Raw genomic sequence first — 21,627 nt, 5'->3', positions numbered from 1 at the left:
GCAAATAAAAATATAGGACGCCTGATTAAATTTGAATTTCAGAAAATAACAACTAATGTTTTAGTATAAGTATGTCCTAAATATTGCATAGGACATACTTATACTAAAACATTATTTATTATTTATCTGAAATTCAAATTTAGCTGGATGTTCTATATTTTACCTGGCAATCTTAATTTAGGATAAACCATAAGTTTGCTAGTCACTACCCTTTATAGACACCTAAATGTTAAAAAGGCATTTGTATTTGATTATTCTTTCTGGATTGACTAGGAACTCTTTGAGGACAGTCTTCAAACCATGCCATTTGTTTCTCTGACTCAGTAGCACTCAGCACGCAGTAGGTATTTGTGAAGGAAATGAAAGAGGAAATAATGAGCTGTGACCAGCCAGGGTCCCAGGGTAGCTCAAAGGAGGGCTTAATCCAGGGAACTATTTACAGAGATTTTAGAGAGCTGGAAAACCAAACAGAATGGGAAGGAAACCCAAGAGAATAATAATAGCAGAAGCTATCACCTTCCCCACCTCCCCCTTCCCCCACAGGAGTGCCTGAGGGAAGAGGGCCCAGGGCTGAGGCCAGCTGCTGGCAACTGGCGCTAAGGGCTCCCAGTAGACAGGTGGGAAACACTCATTTTCCCCATTCTGTCCTATTGTTTTCCACTTTTTACCTCATATATACCAAATTCAATCAGAAACCAGTTGACAGGGGAGCCTGGGAAAGTGGTTTGCAGGGATCAGACCCCTTGATAATGGAGCAGGGTGAGGGGAGGGAGTAGTCGCAGCACATAGGCAAGTGACAGGCATTGAATTCCAGTCAGCTTATTTGACAGCTAAAAATACATTTAGACCTGGTTTTTATCCAGAATGCAGCTCTGCATTTGTTCACTGGTTTGCATGGTATTTTTTTGAATGAATGAATAAATGAATGAATGGATATATGAATATAGTGAGAGGAAAAGCCATCTGTCATGTATAACACATTCTTCTCACGTTGTAAATGGGTAATGTCACTTTCAGGGCATTGTTCTCTTATCCCAGCCTGTGCTGAGGGTCTTCTAGGTCCCAGGCACAGTGCTGGCTGCTGCGAGGTGCTCAGAAGCAGACTAGCACCTGCCTGTATGTGGTTCATACTTTATCTATGTAGCAGAGACCCATCATCCAGGGCAGGTTTAGAGTAAGGTGTAGGTAAAGTGCCCTTGGGATTCAGAAGATAAGGAGAAAACCCAGCATCTGGCTGTGGGGCTCCCAAAGACTTGATGGTGGCTGGAGGATTACTGTTGGAGCAGGGCGTGGATAGGATTTCCACAGGCACACCGGGCGGAGGAGACTAAGCATAGCCACAGGCAGGAGTCCTCCAGGTACATCTTGGGGGTAGTCTGGCTTGGATGCGTGGAGCTTGGGTATAAGTGATGGGAGATGAGGGTGGACAGGTCAGCACCATGGTCTAAGCCACCATTGTGTCTCTCCCGGTTCCTGGAGAGGCTCTGAATTGGTGTCTCTGCTTGCTGATTTTCAGCCTTGCAGTGTGTCTCCTGCCCAGCATTCACTAAGACCTTGTTCCTTTGCTGACAATCCAAAACCCTCCCCTCTCATATTGTAAGAGGAAGAGTTCTTATGGTGGGGCCCTCCCTTGAGCCCTCAGCTATGACCTTTCTGACCCCTTCAGATTCCTCATATCAGGCTTGTTCTCACCTCAGGGTCTTGTACTTGCTGTCCTCTCTATGTGGAATTCTCTTCCCCCAGAGTCCACATGGTACACTTCATTTGATATATGGTCTTCTAGATGTTTCCCAAAGCATATATAATTTATATTTAGAAATATGTAGGTTTGTATTACACATAGTTCGGTAATCTCTTTTTTCCTCTGCAGTTCATCATAAACATCCTTATAAGTCTCTTCTTATGTCTGTAACACCACGTTCAATGGCTGCATAGCATTCCATCATATGGGCATACTATAACTTAATCAATCAGTTTTCTATTGGACTGTTCCCATCTCTTGTGTGCAGGCAGTTGTAAATAATACGTGGCATCTTTGAGGCTAAATCTTTGCATACATGTGTATTTCCTTATGATAAAGATCTGAAAGAGTAAATGCTGAATCACAGGGCATAAACATTATTTCATTCTATCACAAATATTTATTGTGCCTCTACTAAGAATCAAGCAGTTAGAAGTATTGTTTTTAATAATGCATATCGTCAGGTAGACTTTCATAAAGCCTTATCAATTTTTGTGCCCACCTGTAATGTTAGCATAGATTATCGAAGGACCCAGTAGCATAAGCTTGTTAGGGTTTTTGTTAATTTATTTGAACTTTTGTTAGCAGTCTCCAGAAGCTCCAAATTTAGTTGAGACATACCCCGCAGTATTGGAAAATGACAGAATGTAAGTTGTAGGTTACTAAGGGGGTATGAGATTCTCTGTAATAGCATGAGTATTATTGAAATTGTTGACCACAATATTTGGATAGAGATAGGCAGGCGAATCCAGAAAACAGGTGATAGACTAGGAAAATAGGGAGGAGTTAGACAGATGCAGGAGACTTGATGGGTGGCGTGTTAAGAGGTTGTGGCCACAGAATCGATTCTGTGAGTGAGATCCCAGGGTTGGAGTCATTTGGAACAGGGACAACTTCCAGGAGAGTAAACCTGTGCTGGCAGGGGCGGTGATGGTCTCTGCATCAACAAGATGGGGATCCTGGAAGGCCAGAGTACTGGGAGGTCTTCTGCGAAAGTGCTGAGTATCAACTAACTACACTCTTAAAGTGAGTAGAAATACTATTAGCACTTCTCAGAAAATAAGCAAAACATCCCAAGATGTGAGACTTATTCAGAAGAGAAACTTAAAAGTCGTGGGCTGTTGTCAATACAAGCCGACTTATCTTTTGCAGCTGTGGATTTTCAAATGAGTTTCTCATTAAATGATGTAATTTTTCTACCTTATCTTATAGGTATTTTGTGTCATCAAATTATTGTGACTTTCTGGAGCGTTAAAAACATTCGATCTTGATCTGTTTGATGATTATACACATATGTGGAAGGTGGAATAATGACCCCCCAAAATGTCTACATCCTAATCCCCAGAATTTAGTGGAGAAAAGATGGTCTTTTCAGTATATGGAGCTGGATCAATTGGATATCCACATAGAAAGAAATTAACCTTGACTATCACCTCATACTTATACAAAAGTTAATTTGAAGTATATCATAGGATGTGAAAGTTTATTAAAGTAATAGAACTCCTAGAAGAAAAAGTCATGAATATTTTCACAATGTTGATATAGACCAATATATTGATAGAGTACAATGCACTAATCATTAAAGTTGGTTTAGTTGTTTGATAAATTTGGCTTTATTAATATGAAGGACTTCTTTTATCAAAAGTGAAAGGTGGGAGTCAAAACACAAACCACAGACTGGGTGCAGATATAGGCAGTGCATTCAACTGACGAAGGGTTCATATGCAGAGTATATTTAGGACTTCTACTGGGTCATTTTGATTCTCATGGAGAGGAGTGAACCTCTGCTAACTAGAATGAGACAGTGGTTTAAGGGACAGATCCTGGAGTTAAACAGACCTAGTACAAAACTAGCTTCACTAATGAGCTGAGGAGTTTGGGGCAAATTATTTAATTTTTTGTAACATTTTTTCATCTATAAAATGGGATTAATAGTATTTACCACATAGCTATTTTAAGGATTAGAAGAGGTCATACATGTGCTTAGTAGAGTGCCTGGTGAATTCTTCTTATTATCATCATCTAATTAGAGTGTTCATTTAGGTAGAACATTCATTCTTGAATTATTAGCATATTTTCATGTGTCTGTAATTTTATGCCTCTGTCTCTAGTTGTGGTAAGAGAGAGACAGTGATGAAAACACCAACCCGTGTAGCCTCTTCAAGAGCTTTCATTTGCATGTTGTCAGACTTAAACCTCCTGCTGTGAAAAAACCCTAACTATTTGTTCTTCTAATTTAAAGGATTTCTGACATTTTATTCTAGCAGACTGTTCTGCCAGCCATGTTGGAAACGATAGCACCGTGAATGTCCCAGTGCAAACTGCAGCTGCCACACCCATGTCTGTACAGGAAGCGGCACTCCACGCGGGGGTGCCCCCTAAACACCACAGCCCTCGCCACTCGACGAAGTCCCCGCAAGCCTCCGCAACAATGACACCACAGAAATGCTTTATACAGATCACAGGCATGACCTGTGCATCCTGTGTGTCTAACATTGAGAGAAAGCTGCAGAAAGAAGCCGGTAAGAGACACACCCATGTTACACTGGGAAGCTGGGTGTGGACTGTCAGACCCTGCAGTCAGCACGATAGGGTGGGCCTGCGCGCTCCCTTCAGGGTCTCCTTTGACTGCATTTGTCAAGAGCCCTGATGCTCTGGTAGCAAGTTCACTGTGTAATAGTACAGATGTTTGTCTAATGTTTGTGGGCAGCTGGCATCTGTCCTTCAAGAAGCCTTTAGTTTGAGGTGAAATGTGTCTCTGAGTAAGTTAGCCATGGGAAATCCAGTTTAGAGGTCATGGCACATTTCGCGTGGTCTTCTCAGTTCGCGTTTTTGAGTCGTATCTATCTTTCCCCTCCAATTCCATCGACCTCTTATATCAGTTGAGTAAATGGCCTGCATGTTGTGGAGAAGTTCTAATATCAGGTATTCTCTCATGTTGTCCTTGTAAACTGTAGAGTACTTTGGAATTGCCAAAGTCTTCTCCTCCAAACTACATCTCCAATATTCTTTTAAACCTTAAAGTGCAACAAAAATCCTGCCTCAATTTGTTGTTTGGAAAATACCTTAACCATGACTTCCCCTTGCCACCAGTCAGAAACTGTCTCTTTCCTCACTCCAGAGTCTCTGTGTCTTTCTGATTGGTCTCCCTAGCCCTTAGGTGCAACCCTAAATTAGTATGACACTTTTTCCAGCCTCTTTTTCACTATGCTTTATAGCTTCCTGGAGCTCTAGAATGATCATTTTCAAATTGAGGTGTTAAAGGACTTCCTTTTGTCATCCATGGCTGGCTGCTTATAAAATTAACTTATATCTCACAGTGTCTGTAGTTCTGTTCCTGAGTTGAATCCCTCATTTTTATCCCTATGGCATCTTTTCTAAAAAACACATCATTGCTTTCATTTATTTGAATGAGCCTTTCCCCCCTTAAACTAACACAATAGTATTAGCATGATAGTCTGAGGGATTTCTTTTTCACTCCTGAAAGTAATCAAACTGAAGAAGAGTAAGGAAAACCACATTTGAAAATTATTTTTCTTTATACGAAAAGTGGAGAAAAAAGTTTATCTTTTATGTAATAGTAGCTGTTAGCTGCAGACTAGCTCCCTTACTTTGAGGTGCATGCACCCCTCAACTGCAGACGAGCTCCCTTACTCTGAGGTGCGTGCACCCCTCAGTGTCTTCTGGAGCCTGACCCAAAGTGGTCCCCTGGCCGGGAGCATGGGCATAGCCTGGGAGCTGGATTGACCTGCAGAACCTCAGACACCACCCCAGACCAACTGAGCCAGAATCTGTAGTTTAATAAGGTCCCCAGGTGATTTATATGCCCATTAACGTGTGAGAAACATCGTTCTAGAACAGTGGTTCACATGCTTGGCTGTACATTAGGGAGAAAAAGCTGCCTGGCACCCACCTGAAAGTTCTGATTTAGTCTGGGTTAAGGGCCAGGTGTGGTGATGGTTAAAACTCCCCAAGTGATCCTGATGGGCAGCCAAGTTTGAGAACCACTGCCCCGGAGACTTCTGGAGCACGTTTTTCTTTCTTTGGTTATGTCGAACATATCCCAGAGGCCTTGCCTAGAGTTACAGCTATGGCCTGTGCTTTCAGGTATTCTCTCCGTGCTGGTTGCCTTGATGGCCGGAAAGGCAGAGGTTAAGTATAATCCAGACGTCATCCAGCCAGTTGAGATAGCTCAGCTCATCCAGGACTTGGGCTTTGAGGCAACAGTAATGGAGGACTACACAGGCTCAGATGGCGACCTTGAGCTGATTGTAAGTATGGTGACTGAGCTGGAGCTGGGGGCTTGAGGGATGCAGGCCTCTGACGACCTGCAGATGTGTTCTGACAGAAGCTACGGCTGTGATCAGTCATTTTCCCCCATCTTGCTGCTGTTTTTGCATGTTTTGTTTTGTTTTTCATTGACACCAACAAGGACCTGTTCATTTTGTGAAGGAATGTCAGTTATGTAAGAAAGTTACAGGAATGGATTCCACTGGGCACATTCAGGGTATTAGGAGGAGGACATAGTGGAGTGTTGGAGGAAGAGGAATTTAAGATGGATGCTGTCTCGAGTTGGTGGTTTGAGGGAGTTGAATATGAACACACTTCATAAAGTCTAGATAGAGGGAAGCTAGAATGCTGGCCGTGTCTCAAGGCTAGATGAGGTGAGGCAGCGTGGTCGTCAGTGCCATCACAGGTGGAGGGAGCTTGTATGCAGGCACAGGGGTGTCTAGAAGGTAATCAGTGCCAAGATTGTCCCAAAGCACCCAGTCCGAGGTGAAAGCCAAAGGTGGTTGCTGTTCCCAGTGTGGTTGAGTGGCAGGGGTGGAGTGAGGGAGGTGGCAGTGTTTTCTTTCTCTGCACTGTTACCAATTGCGCATGTCAACAAGTCATTGAAAACAACAGGTATGTCTAGTATTTCAAATATGATATGTTTACTAGCCCTTATGTACAGAGCTAGCTTTATATAAATAAAGAGAGACTTAGAAGAAACCCACAAAGAATGAATAGATGGCAGTAATACTCTTTTACTGAGGTCAAAGACTCTTTTACTTCGTTAGTGTGTTTAGTCACTGCTATTAATGGTAAGTAAATGTTTGAAGAAGTACTGAGAACACGAGTGGCATTTTGAGTTCCTGATAAGTGGTGTTCTTTTTAGAGCAAAACTCTTTGCTCTGAACTGGCCTCCATATGAGTTGAGGGGCAAAAGGTAATATCAGTAGGATACAGCTCAAATCAGCCCTGCGATCAGAGCAAGGCGCCTGCTGCAGACCTCCAGGTCCAATGTGGACGTACGTCTCTGCCCGCTATGACTGCCGCTGTGTGGAAAAATCTGAATCAAGAATATTGTTGGGAAAGGCAAAATCTTTTTTTGAACAATATTTTATTGTAGTGTTTTTTTTTTTTAAACTAAGCAGTACTAATAGTTATATCATCATCATAGGTTCAGACATTTTATATGGACATTTTATGTCTGTATTTAATTGTATTCTGGAAAATGCTGACCATCGATGCTTGAAGAGTGTCTGGTTTGCCTATATTATAGGGATGGCACGTCTCACTCCTGTTTCTCATTTCAAGACACATGACGTGGTGATAGTGTGGCAGAGTAGCACAGCTTTCACTGGGCTTGAATTCTGGTTCTGTTGCTGCAGGAGTGTTTTTCAACCTGGTCTGTGAAGACCACCTCACGATGCACAGTGCAGCAGATTGGAGCACTGACTCAGAGCCAGGCTCCGGCTCTGCCACTCCCTGGTGTGTGACTTTGGACAAGTTCCGAAACCTGTCCATGCTGGAACTTGATGTGAGCAGGATGGTACCCAGGGCAGTGCCTGGCAAGTTACAGGTGTACGTTAAGAGTTACCTATTAATATTGTAAAAGTGAAAGGAGAGCTTAGAACCACCATTGAAATATTTGTGGACTTTGTAAAATTCTGTTTGCCACCTGCCAGCCAGTAAGCTCCACATCTGCATGATGGTCCCCCCTTTCCCACCTTTTTCTTGGATCCTGTGCCAAGGTGAATGCATTCTGATTACAAATGAGCTCACCTCTCTTTCCTAATTCCACGTGGGACTCTCTTGTCTCTTCTGATACTTGATTCTGGGATTACTGATGCACATTTCATTCAGTAATGCGCAGCTCCAGTGTCTTCATTCTGATGTTCATTACCCCTTCATGACTTCCCATCAAGTGGGAAACAACCCTTTTTAGATGAGTGCTCAAGAGTCTTCATGTGGACCCAGCCAACGAGGCAGGCTGCCTCCTCTTCTTTTCCTTGCATGCCCTGTGCCGGCCAAGGCTGGCCGTTGATGGTTGCCTGAACACCCCATACTGTCCTGCCTTTTGTCTTTTCCCATACTTTTCCCTTTGTGATTACTCTGACTTTCGCCTAGATACACCCTGTCCATACTCTGGGACCAACTCAAATCCCATCGCCTTAGTCACTTCCTAAATCCTTTTCTTCTGTCAGTAATGAGTTATTGGCATCATTACCCTTGGAGCCAGCAGGGCCCTGCAGTAGGGAGAGTTTCGGCAGCAGCTGCAGTCCAGATGCTAGCGACACTTGGGATTTTAGAGAGTGTTTCAGGAGCTCAAAGGATTTTGCAGAAGCAGAGAAAGTGCATGCATTGTTATCGCGGTGTACTGGTGAGATGGCTGAGACAGAGTGTGGATAGCCTATGAAAGCCCATTATTATCAGAGCCAAAAGTCGAGCCTCCATTGGTTGCCATCTGCTTAGTAGATTGGCTCTGTCTCTTGTACCTGAATTGGAGAAGAACCACTGTTTATATCCTTGAAGCCCCTGGGGGAAGGTTTGGGGTAAAGATATTGCACATGGGGTTTGGAGGCGGGAGTCCAGAGTCTTGGGGAGGGTTCTGTGGAAGGACGAGAGGTTCAAAGGCTTTTGGCTACCTGTGTGCCTTTGACAGTATCTTCTTGAATCTAGCTCAGTGGGGTTTCTATCATCTTGTGCTGCAGATCACTGGGATGACCTGCGCTTCCTGTGTTCACAACATAGAGTCCAAACTTGTGAAGACGAGAGGTATCAACCATGCCTCTGTGGCCCTTGCAACCAGCAAAGCCCACGTGAAATTTGATTCTGAAATTATCGGTCCGCGTGATATTGTCAGAATTATTGAGGTAAGACATTCATTAAGAAAAATTATACCCACCTTTAAAAAATGTAATTATTAACCATTGCAGAAAAATGAGAAAATATAAATAAACAAAAAAAGTCACCAAAAATCCTTCAACTTTTCCCATGGAAATAAGGTGAGTCATTTTAAAGTGAACTGTGAAGTTAAGTGAGTATTAGATATTCTGGCAGGGGTTGGGGGGCAGGTGGTGCTGGAAATCAGTGATTGGAAAAGAAAAAGTTGGGGAGAAAAGATGTTATCATTGTTATAATTTCAGATAGTCCCTGTGAAACACAGTATTACCAAGGTACTTGGTATATGGGGTCGAATTGCCTAAGTGTAATTTTTAGATATAATTTATGTCTGTACCAAGTATGTACAGACCAAAGAAATGTTGATATTTGAAAGAGTTATACTACATTTTACTACTATGCTAGCCCTTCTTTGTAATGGGAGAGTTTGGTAATTTTCCTTTGGAAAATCAGAATAGTTTTCATACACTTCCTCCCTCTGTTCCTGCTCCGGTTGTCCACAGATATACCATTTCCTGTTTAAGGTCTGTATTACACCACGCCATAAGAAGACGAGCATTAGAGGGAATCCGAAGGGGTTAAGACAGTCAAAACTTGTTAACAACTAATGGTTAAGAGTAAATGAAGTTTAGCAGAAACCACTACTTATGAAATTTCTTATGAAAAGAAACATCGTGCAGCAGGTATATCTGTAATTTTCTCCTCGGCGCATGCGTGTGTGTGTGTGTTTTAAGAGCGGTGTTGTCTGTGATGGCCTAGCAGAGCTGTTAGACAGGCAGTGATGCTGCGGCTGCTGCTCTGCTGCTGGGCCGTGCCTCATGCTCAGAGGCAGACAACACAGCTTCTTCATCAGATGAGGGAAGATCCCAGAGGGCTTAAGTACGTTGCTCACTGGTACCCAGCCAATGGTTGCAGAACCGGCACCCAAACCCAGCTCTTACATTTCAGGCTTGGTGGCCTTTCTATTTCTACCACACCACAGGTCTTCCAGAACAGTAGTGATAAGGCATCGACAAGGTAAAAAGTCAAACTGATGCACTGAGCACTAGGGAGAGTTGAGATGGTACTTTGAACACGGCTCAGTTATATTCTTATTTATAAGGTCCTCGCTGACCTCCACCCACCCGCAGAGCTCGACACAGCCCTTTCTTTACATTATTGGATGATTATGCCAATGTCTGGCCTCCATTCTTATGACTCTGGGGCATCTATTCCTAGTATAATAAGCCTGGTATTAGTTGTAAAAGGATTTGTCTTAAGACAGACTGTCTTACATGTTCTTTCTCCCACCATAACTTTAATTTTTGTGTAAAATCTCAACACCAGAGTTCTGGGGCCCCTCTTAGTATTGTGCTGGCTGACAGGACACTTCCTGACAGCTTTCTCGGTGTCTATTTGTGAAGGACATCAGAGACGTCAGTGATCAGATCGAATAAGGGGGAGCATCAGCAAAGGAAAGGCCGGAGTTAATCCCTAAAGACAGCACGAGATTGAGACGTTGTCTCCGTGTGGCCTCAGTGGAGGCCATGGCTCACAGGTGTTGAAGTGGCCATGGTCGCTCAGTGGAAGAGGCCTGGCTGGGGGCTGCAGACCTGAGCACTGGACCTAGCTCTTCTGATTCCTCTGTGCCTTTGGGCCGGGTATTGAACCTCTCTGACCTTCAGTTTTCTCATGCAGAGAATGAAAGCAGCTGACCATTTGATATTTGGGATTCCTTAAAAGTTCTGAGTTTACAGCTCAACGCTGTTCAGCTCTGGGACACTGACTTTATCTCCCAGAGCCTGCTGCATTTGTGGACAGAGGAACAGGAATCACTATCTGAAGCATCTCCTTGGAGATGACACAGCCATTAAGCGTAGATGGTGCTGAAGCTCTGACAGGATTTGAGGAGTGATTTGGGTAAAGAAGTTGTAGGAGAAAAAACCAGTACATTCCTCTGAGGCGATTTTAGATTAACTTTCTAATTTCAAAAGGTGTAAAATGCTTTCTACCAGTGCATGTTTTAACCAAGTGCCTTCCTCTTTGTTTCCTACCCCTCCCTCTCTTTTTAATGACAAGGAAATCGGCTTTCATGCTTCCCCGGCCCAGAGACACCCCACCGCTCATCACCTGGACCACAAGGTGGAGATAAAGCAGTAGGTAGAGCAGAATTGATAAACTGAAGCTCTTGTCTAAGTGCCTCCCTCTCCCCATGCCTGGTTCAGTGCTTCTCTGCTTCTCGGTGCCTCTGCTGCCCTGGCTTCCGCTTGGATTGGCTGCCTTTCCCCCTGTGATGTTAGCCTTCTAATGCTGTGTAATAAACTTGCTGTGATGACAGAGTGTTCCATATCTGCACTGCCTGGTATGGTAGCCACTAGCTACTGAGTACTGAAGTGCAACTGATATGACTGAGGAACTGAACTGTTAATTGTATTTAATTTTAATTTAAATAGCTGCCTATGGCTGGTGGCTAACAGATGGGACAACAATTAAGTTGGAAGGAAGGGAACATGGAGTTTTTTCTTTTACAGTATTTTAAGACTTTATTTGAATGTGTTCTAAAACTAAGATCCAAGGACATAAATAACGGCCTGGGTTCATTCATTGTTTCAGATGTTTATTTATTCGTTCAACAAATATGAGGCTGCTGTTGTATGCAGGGCCCTGTGCCAGATGCAGGGGATGCATCTGGCTGGAAAGGAGTGGATGAGCGATGATTCTAGTTGGTTCTGGGAGGTCTGGGGAGCTGATAGACAGAGGGCACACTATCTGGATGTCAAAGAATGAGGGGAAGTTTCCTGGGTTGAGGGACTGGAGGTGAGTGGGCATGGAAGTGGGGGTCTTCTAGGGTCCTAGAGGCAGGGGGCCTTCAGGGACTCTTGTGTGTTTGCCAATTTCCTTGTTGGCGTGGCGGCAGCACAGGAGGGACTGGAAGGACAGGTGCATGGAGAGCTAGTGAGAGGCTAATTCTTGGGGCCTTGGGTGGCGGCCTTTAATCTTAAAGGCCAGTGGCTTTCAGACAGGAGTTAAGGTACAAAGGCGCATTAACATTTCCACCAACAGTTGGTGAGAATTTCGTGGATGCTGAAGCTAACATGAGACCACAGCTGTCACCATGACACCGCCCCCCCGCCCCCCGCCACCGCCATTTCAGGCTTTCACTATTCATCAAGACAGCTTCACTGTTCTCACTGACTATTTTAAGTAATAGTTTAAAAAGTAAATATATTATAAGTAAGTTTATACTAATAAAATATTACTTTTATCTGTTTTTTTGCGGGAGGACAGTATGAAATTGCATTCCATAAAAGAGCTGTAAGCAGCCATAGGTAGAGATTGTAAACATCTCTGGGGCTGAATTCTCAGCTTCTGGGCCTCAGCTGCCTCACCTGTAGGTTGGAGGGAACATGCCAGCTGCAGGCAGGCACGGGCTAGATCCAGATATCTCAGGAATATCCTTGCAGCAAAATTTAGGCCTTTAGATGCTCCCTCAAATGGCTGGTGTTGGGGAGAGAGCCTTCCTTTCATTTTAGCCCTTGGTGGTCTGACCCAGACATGTGACAGCGTCTTAAGCTTCGTCCTCAGGAGGGGCTAGCCCGTACTCTAAGTGGCACCTAATCTGTCTCTGTTGCTCGTTGCTTTCCAGGTGGAAGAAGTCTTTCCTGTGCAGCCTGGTGTTTGGCATCCCTGTTATGGGTTTAATGATCTATATGTTGATACTCAGCAACGAACCCCATGAGTCCATGGTCCTGGACCACAACATCATTCCAGGACTGTCTATTCTAAATCTCATCTTCTTTATCTTGTGTACCTTTGTCCAGGTAAGTATCAGGAAGAGGGGCAAACCTCTGCCCTCCATGCCTGTGTGTGGCCGGCACTTTATTGTAGCTTTTATGACCCACCCCAGCCAGTTGCTGCTTTTTAACGTCTGTGACCAGCAGTAGGGTATTCTCTAACACAGGGGACATGAAAGGACTTGGTTTCACTGTCAGTTTCACAGTTGATTGCAGGTGATCGAAATCTCTCGGGCATAGTAACCACCTTGTTACAAGGATTAGTGAATCAGTTTTCTCTAGTTTGCTTATTGTTTAGGTTAATGTACTTTTGTTTTTAGAAACAACAGCTAGATCACCCTGGAACTCGTGCTTCCTTTGAATGGCAGAAATTTGGTCCTGAGGAAATTATTTATTTATTCATTCATTCATTTATTTATTTTTATGTATTTTTTCTTATCTATCAGCAATTACTTTATTTTTTTTTAAGTTTATTGGGGCAACATTGGTTAATACAGTTATATAATTTTCAGGTGTACATTACAATTTGACATATATATATTCCGTTGTGTGATTACCACCCAGAGTCCAGTTTCCTTCAGCTACCATATATTCAATCCCCTTTACCTACTTCACCATCCCCCTAAACCCCTACATTTGACCCCCTTTACCCTGACTACCTCTTCTCTCCTCCCCTACCCCCTACCCCCTGGTAACCACTAGTCCATGGTCCATGTCCCTGAGTCTCTTTGTCCTGTTCATTTGTTGCTTTTAGGTTTATATCTCAGACTGAAAAAGGTGAAAATCATATGATATCACTTATATGTGGGATATAAACCTAAAAGCAGCAAAGGAAATATTATTTAAAAGAGGCCTCATGGAACTTCTAGTCTGGTATTAAGGAACTAGCCGTGTTTCTAGTGGGAAGTGTGTGGCCTCCATATATTTTAGAATATAAAATAAAACTCCTGACTTAATATTAAAACGTTTAGTTTAGGACTATCTAGGGGCAAGTCTTTGTAGGCTGAATTTATTTTTTTTTCTGTATTTAAAAAAAATTCCAAATGTAATGTATATTTATTTTAAACAATTCAAGCCATATGGAAGTATAAGAAGAAAGGAGGAACATATTCTTTAATTGTACCTTGCCTCCAGCCCAATGCCATTCTCCAGGGTCACCTTAGTATTATTACTAGTTGGGTGTGTATCTTCTATCTATATAGAGGAAATACACATTTACGTCTGTACGTATCTGTGTGTGCATGTTCACATAAGGCAGACACATCCTATTAGAGGTACTGATTTATAATTGGCTTTTTTACCTGATCATGTAATACTGACATTTTTCAGTCCAATGGTTTATAGATCCAGCACTTTTCTCCTGAGGCAGCAATCCCCAGCCTTTCTGGCACCAAGGACCGGTGCTCCTTTGAGAATCTAATGCCTGATGATCAGAGGTGGTGCTGAGGCGGTAATGCTAGCTCTGGGGAGCAGCTGCAAATACAGAGGAAGCTTCTCTCACTTGCCTGCCACTCACCTCCTGCTGTGTAACTCAGTTCCTAACAGGCCAAGGACTGGTACCAGTCCACAGCGGGGAGGTTGGGGACCCCTGTCCCAAGGGACTGCATAGCATTGGCCACAGTATAAATGAAGTGTGATTATTTCACCATTGTCACCATTCTCCTATTGATGGACATTTAGGTTGTGTACTCTGAATTTTAAAGGTCTCCCATGTCCTTGATCATCCATTCCTGTGGCCATTAGTCCTCCGAATCAGGAAATACATTTCAAAAACATCAATTAGAAAGGAAAAAGTAATGTCAAAGTTGTGGGTGAGGCTAGAGTATTTGCCGTCCCGAAGGGCCTGTAAGGCCTCCGTTTGCTCCTTGAACGCTATGCCCTGCTTGGCACAGCTGTCACTCTCCTTTATTTGTCTTTTAGTTCCTTGGCGGATGGTACTTCTACATTCAGGCCTACAAATCTCTGCGTCACAGGACAGCCAACATGGACGTGCTTATTGTGCTGGCCACTAGCATTGCCTATGTTTACTCTCTCATCATCCTGGTGGTGGCCATTGCCGAGAAGGCCGAGAGGAGCCCCGTGACATTCTTTGACACTCCCCCCATGCTCTTCGTGTTCATCGCCCTAGGGCGGTGGCTGGAACATGTGGCAAAGGTAACTTCAGCTTCAGGTTAAAAGAACTGTTCCTTCAGTAATACAGATCTTAATTCATCTGAATACCATGTTTAGAATTACTAATTATACACAGTTAGAAAAAGACTTAAAGAAATGTGAAACCTACATATAATTAGGTGTTTCTAACGCTAATCTCCAAATTGGTCACACTTCTGAAATCCCAGCTAATCTGGTTAATTATTAAAACCTTTGTTCAGGTGCAAAGTGTAATGGAAAGAACTCTGGATTTCAGGTCAGTCTGAAATATGTGATTCATTGAACTAAGGGGCATTGTGCATTCAGTGTGGAGATGACATGGCTGCGTGTCAATGGCCAGTGAATCACACCGTCCCAGGAGAGCCTTTTGGCTGCTGTGTGGCTGTGTTAAGGGGGCAGCCTTTTCCTGCAGGGGTCACTTTACAATAGTTCTCATTTTACATTCTGGTTATTTCTTAGAGCAAAACCTCAGAAGCTCTCGCCAAACTCATGTCTCTCCAAGCCACGGAAGCCACCGTTGTGACCCTTGGTGAAGACAACTTAATCATCAGGTAGGTTATCTTCATCCAAAGTCTCCAATAAATTTATGTCATTCTGTGTAATATGCATCAAACACCTATTGTGTATGTGACATTACCCTAGACCTCATGAGGGCCAGCACAGTAAGATTCCTTTTTTAATCCAGTTAAGTAAATCAGAAATCTTGTAAGTAAATCAGATAATCTTGCATATCAAAAGATAAGCAAGAGTTCACAGTGGCTTCTGTATGCCAAATGATAAAAGAGAGGTATAGACGATTTGTATCCCTGGAATTTAGAAGAGGGAGGCTTATGGCCACGGAAAGCTTAACAGGGAACATGGAGTTCCCTTCCTTGCAAGATCTGGAGGATTCATATAGGCTGAGAGATAAGGGTTTCGACTTGCCAAAGAATAAAAATGGAATTAGCATTTTTCTTCTTCATAAGGTTGGCAGATATTAAAAATAATAATGATTATTTCCATTATTGCTGAAACTTATGTAGCATTTACTGCTTGCCAGACACTAACTTTTTTGTATTTAATCTAATAAAAAAATTTATGAAGCAGGTACTGTTAGTACCCTTATTTTGAAGAGGAGGAAACAAGTTCAGAGAGGGTAAGGAACTGGCCTAGGTCACACAGGTCTTAAGGAGTGGAATTGGCATATAACCCAGGCCGTTGGTTCCAGAGTCCATATTCTTTACCCTTCCGTATACTGACTTTTAAAGCATATGTAATAATGTGGACATTTTTACAAATTAAGGCTTCCATATTTCCCTGGTCAGTCTCATTTTCATATTCAAGGCAGCAGATATTTATAGGCCTTCTTCGCATTCCTGAAATCTCTCTCTGGCCCCTCCACTTTCTTTAACCTGTCATCTCACTTCTGACTACTGAAATCCATCAGTTTCCTGCCACTCAACCAACAAAGCTAGCCTTCCCCCATGGCATCCTCCCGCCCTCCCACCCCAGTGCAAGAGGCGTCTCTCTCCCTGGGCCTCTGTTCAGGAGCCTTCCTCTGTGGATTTCTCATTGATCTTCAGTGTCTCTATCTTTGTGGATTTTTACCATCCACTGTGACATATACTTCAAACTCTCCTATTTAAACCACCCTTTGTCCCTATCCCACTGTGTGCTTGTGCATTCATCATGCTGTTGCCAGTGCCAGTGCGCTAGCTGTATCCTCCCAGGGACCAACCTCTGAGGCTGATACAGTTCCCTTGCTTCCCAGCGGGGTGCTCGGTGAGCCTGTGCTGAGTATATGAATGAATGAGCGAGACTTGAATGAGTAAAAGTTAATGAGTCATAGGCTGACTGCAGCACTGGTTTTTGCCTGGATGCTGGCTTTTAAATAAAAATCAGAATTATGATGGTGTTCGCCAAGATTTTAAAACTTAGTTGTCTACCAGGTACCGCAACTCAACACTTTGCATAAATTATCTGATTTAACGCTGATCGCTGCCCTGTGAGGCAGGTGTTCTTACGATTCCCTTTTCATTAGTGAGGTGAAGTAACTTGCCCAAAGTCCATGGCAGGTGAGTGGCAGAGCTGAGACTGGAGCCCTGCAGACACAGACCCATTCCATCGGCCACCTGCTAAACTGTCTCCCAGACAGGACCCTGTGTGACAAAGCAGTTGTCTGCTTCTACATTAGTAATGCATTTTAGCTACTTCTTTTCTTATAAATTAATGACATGAGCGTTTCTGAGAAGTAAAAACATTCAGATCGGGAATAAAACTGTGGGAATACATTTACTGTGTGTTTCATTTGGAAATGCGTGTGATACTGTGGACTGCAATTGCTTGGACTGCAGGTGTGTGGACTGCTTGCTCCATTGATTTGAATACAGGAGGTATCAGCTTTGCTAGAAGGCGAAAGCTAATTGAAATGTCGAAGGACTGTGGGGCTACACCTGTCATAACTCAGTTCTTTCCTAAGATGGTGATTAATTTTTGGCATGGACACACTGCAGGCCCGATGACTACCATCGTAATGTGGTGGTACCATTTTATTTTCCGCCTACAGCACCTGGTCATCTTTGGTGGTCTCCCATCCAAGTACTAACCAGGCCCGACCCTGCTTAGCTTCCGAGATCAGATAAGATCGGGCGTGTTCAGTGGTAGTACCATTTTTTAAACTAGGGGTCCGAAGACCATTCTGGCTTTGCCTCAGATGGGCTGTGTGCTTGGAACACATTAGTTAATGCCTATTTGGTGCAGTTTCTGTCTGTCAAATGAGGTGGTGGTTCCTACCCCGCCTTCCTGACAGTATGCTCCAGGCTGCTGGCAGGGGACGGGCCCAAGGTCACCCCTTGCTCTCCTAAGGCCAAGGCCACTCACTCTGCCCCTCCTGAGGAGCTGGACTCTCCGTAAAGTGAGACATGCTGGTGCCAGGGCTCCTTGGTCAGCCTCGGCCTCCTGCAGGGTCCTCCGGCATTGGGGCCTCTGTTGGTGTGGACAAGTGTGGGGAGCATTCTGAAGACCACTGGGTTTCCTGCTTCAGTTGGCTCCTTTCAGTGAGACTCGAGTCTCTTCCTCCCTCTGTCCCTCTGCCAGGGACACTTGTCCTTTTTCTCCATCCCAAGTCTTGGGTGATGGCAGCATCTACATAGATGATCAATCTGGAACATAATTTCTTCCCTAACTGCCACTTGCTGTCTCCTTCGTGGCCTTCTTTCGCTTTCCTCATTCCTTAAATATTGATGATTCTTGGGGTTTCAGTGTTGGCTCTATTGTCTCTCGTCTTGGTGTCTTATAGACTGTCACTGGGACACCTCAGCTCCCCCATTTCTTCATTCTCACTTGAGTGTCATGAAGACTCAAAGTTAACCTGTCTGTATCTTTCCCATAATCTTCCCTCTGTGCTTTCCTCCCAGATTCCTCCTCTTCCCCTTGTGTCTGTCTGTCCCCAGGAATGGCACTGTTCCATGCCAGCTCCTGAGGCAGAGGCCTGGGCGTCCTCTGTGACCCCTTCCCCTCCCTCATCCACATATCCAGTCTTCGTCCTCTTCTAGCTGCACAGCTCCCAGTGGCCACACACAGCGCCCCCTCCCACTGCCACCAGGCTTGTTTAGGCCACTGCTGTCTTGTCTAAAGCGCTGTGATGGTCTCTTCCTTGCTCCCCTGCTTCCAGCCTAGTCTCCTTCCAACAAATCTGATTGTATTACTCTGTAGCTGAAACTCTCCCAGGGACTGGCTCTTGTCCTTACACATTTCCTAACACACATGTGAGACTTGGCATCTGCCCCATGTGCCTCTTGGGCTCAGCCTCCCGTCCTGTCATTCCTCTGGTCTCATTCCAGCCGCCCCCTCTGGCAGTTCCCACACAGAGGCTCTCTCCTGCCTCCAGGCCCATGCACACGTCATCCCCTCTTCTGTTCCCTTCACCTGGCTCCTTGTTATTCAGCTCTTGGTTTAGGTGTCACACCCTCCAGAAGCCTTTCCTGTCCTCCAGGTCTGGCTTGGTCACCTCTCAGTGCTCCTGGAGCACCGGCGCCTCCAGTCACCCTGGGCATACACTGGCAGGTCCCCAGATACTGTGTTGAATGAATGAAACGGCTATCAAATGTTAAAGAAATAATATACACATGTGTGTGCTTGACTGCGTGACATTAAAAAGCCAGCATAGCCCTGTCTCTAATCTCCCACATTGACGTCTTTTGTTTCTTATAAATGGGAAAACAAAGTTACAGATTTTATCTAGGACAGGGCCATTCCATTATGAGTATTTTCTTCGTCTTTTTTTAACTTGTGTTAGATGAGGAAGGAGGCAGGTGAGGTAAAGAGACTACTGGCAAAAAAAAAAAACTTGTCTTTCAGTGAAGTGTATTCCTACAACTCAGGATTTTGGGAGCATTAGTTTCTAAAGAAGAAACACTATGAGAATTCACCAGAAAGAGCTACCTTGACCCTTGTAAAGAGCTGTTCACTTTAAATTAAGCTGTTTAGAGTTAGAAAGATTGGTTAATTTAGATCAGAGGAGAAGTTCAAGGTTAGATTAAGCAGAGATTAGCATTACTAATAGAAAGGCACCCAAGTGGCCATGTGCGCCAAGTACCCCCGTATAAGCGAGCAGTTTAAAGCTTAGAAGTTAGGTTGTGGGGGCAGAGAGATTGTGCCCGTTAGTCCCCACAGCCTTCTTTTCCAAAGTGAGCAGGGGCCCTTCTGACACAGGCTTCTTTTGCCAAGTGGAGGCCTCTAGGGTGATAAACTCCAGGCCCTGCTGCAGGCCTCGGGCCTCGGAGGGGCGGTGTTGGGGCCTGGACTCTCTGTCGCTGGAAGACCCCTAAAAGAAGCAGAGAGTTTCTCGGGTTATGGAGATCCTCCCCTTCCTGTTTCCTGCCCGCCTGGCCACCGAGTTTACACATCTGTTTCCAGCGCTCAAGACTTTATTCCGTTGCTTACTTTCCCTCGGAAGGTCCCTCCTTTTCTTTCAGTGCTCCTTTTATTTCATTATGGCCATTATTGAATTTGCATGTATGAGTCTGCTTTTAGCTTCTAGGCTGTAAACCTCATGAGAAGAAGGCTCTACTTTGTCATGTTTGTCACCCCAGCCTAGCACAGTGCCTGTTACACAGGCCAGGCAACAGTGAAAACATCCATTAGGTGACAATAAAAGCCGCAGCATTCACTGAGCACTTACTCTGTGTCAGGCATTGTGCTAAGCAGCTGGGATATGCGTCACCTCAGTTAATCCTGGGAACAAAATTGTCATCATGGAAAGGTGGACATTGTGTCTTTGAACTAGGATTTGACCCACATCGCACTGCTGCCCCGTGACGGGGACTCTGAGCTCCCGAGGTCAGAGCCATGTCTGCCTTGCTCACCACTGTGTCCCTGGCGCCTGGTGCGCACAGTGGCGCACATGCACTTAGTCTCAGGGTCGGCTTCATCTGCTCGGCAGCCTGAACTCGGCCCCACGGAGCAGCGCACCCTCACACCCCTGCAGGGAGGGCGGCGTGGCACGTGGGGCTGGACCCCCAGCTTCCGACAGTCCATCGTGTCCTCACTATGCAGATGACGTTCCTAAACTTTCTTAAAAAAAACAGTTTTATTTTATTTAAAATTTTTTTTTATTATTTAAGAGTTTTTAAAAAGAAGATATTGTTGTAAATATATGTAACATCTGTCTGCACAAGCTGGTTCCTAAGTTTTGTACATTCATCCACAGTGACATTTAAAGAAATGGCGTTGTATGTTCAATTTTGTGCCTTTCTAAGAAATCTTCAGATTTTTGCCCAAATGGGTGAATATCATTTACCTAATATGTTTTTGGGAAGATACAATGAGATAAGACATGTAAAAATCTAACGCAGTACCTGCACTCAGTAAATGTCTATTTTTCTTTCTCACATAAATAAGGTGGCTTTTTGTACGTTCCTCTCTGTGGTACTTTAAATGTGGTCTTCGTAGGATAAAAGGGAAATATAAAATAACCTCAGAGTCCTGCTTGTTGTCCATGCCTGCTTTTTTGACTGTTTCACCATTTGTTCATGAGCCCGTGTTATCTGTATGAGTAAGTGTGTTTGGCCCATGTGATGATTAGGGAGGTGCTGCCAAGGCCGGAGGGTTCCCTGGGCGGCCTCCCTCTCGTACTCTATTCCTTCCAGTCCTGCCCTTCTTCCTCCCTCCCTGCCATCTCTCTCCCCCTCTCCCTCCCCCCTGCCATCTCTCCCCCTCTCTCCCCCCTCTCCCCCTCTTCCCTTCTCCCTCTCCCTCCATCTCTGGGACCATCCCCACCAGCACACAGTTCACGCATGTAAACAATTCAGTTTCCTGTCTTACTGCACTCCCTCTCCTATGGCTGTTTCCTCTTTCCTTTCACAGCAAAACTTCTCTTGAAAGTCGTCTTTAGCTGCTGTCTTTGTTTCCCTACTTCACATTCTCTTCAGCCCGTTCCAGTTGAGTTTCTACCTCTACCAGTTTCTGCCATTGCTTTTGTCAAGGATATCAAGTAATTTCCACGTACCCCAGTCCAACCATGGCATCTTTTTAATCCGCATTTCATCCTCTCGCCAGCATTTTTACCTTTAATGTCCCTTTAAAATTTTTTCTCTTTTTCTTTTTAATTAAGGTATAACTTCCATTCTGTGAAGTACACAAATTAATTCTAAGTGTAGAGCATGGTGAACCACACATAGGTTTGCATCTGTGTCTGCAGTTTCTGATAGGATGGGCTGGGTGCTCGTTCCTTTGATTGTCTGTCTCTCCTTTGGCCCTTTGCATCTCCCTGGCTGCCCCTCTGCTCCTGCTCAACCTCCAAATATTTGCACATCC

At 44.3% G+C, this 21,627-nt stretch overlaps 1 protein-coding gene across 7 annotated transcripts in view; it reads left to right on the top strand.

The window, feature by feature from the left end:
- The window catches only part of ATP7B (ATPase copper transporting beta), a 77,800-nt gene that overhangs the window by 38,617 nt on the left and 17,556 nt on the right, over positions 1–21,627 (top strand). For 6 of the 7 annotated variants that reach the window (XM_039839420.1, XM_039839418.1, XM_039839421.1 and 3 more), the window contains 7 exons: positions 4,006–4,263; positions 5,849–6,012; positions 8,719–8,880; positions 10,967–11,043; positions 12,534–12,708; positions 14,602–14,835; positions 15,292–15,383. In XM_039839420.1, the coding sequence (XP_039695354.1) occupies positions 4,006–4,263; positions 5,849–6,012; positions 8,719–8,880; positions 10,967–11,043; positions 12,534–12,708; positions 14,602–14,835; positions 15,292–15,383 (1,162 nt within the window). The remainder of the gene's footprint in view (positions 1–4,005; positions 4,264–5,848; positions 6,013–8,718; positions 8,881–10,966; positions 11,044–12,533; positions 12,709–14,601; positions 14,836–15,291; positions 15,384–21,627) is intronic. The other variant, XM_039839419.1, reaches the window with a different exon arrangement.

This window comes from Pteropus medius, unplaced genomic scaffold (assembly GCF_902729225.1).
Source record: "Pteropus medius unplaced genomic scaffold, Ma_sr-lr_union100, whole genome shotgun sequence".
NCBI lineage: Eukaryota > Metazoa > Chordata > Mammalia > Chiroptera > Pteropodidae > Pteropus > Pteropus medius.
This window is presented reverse-complemented; position numbering and strand designations above follow the sequence as displayed.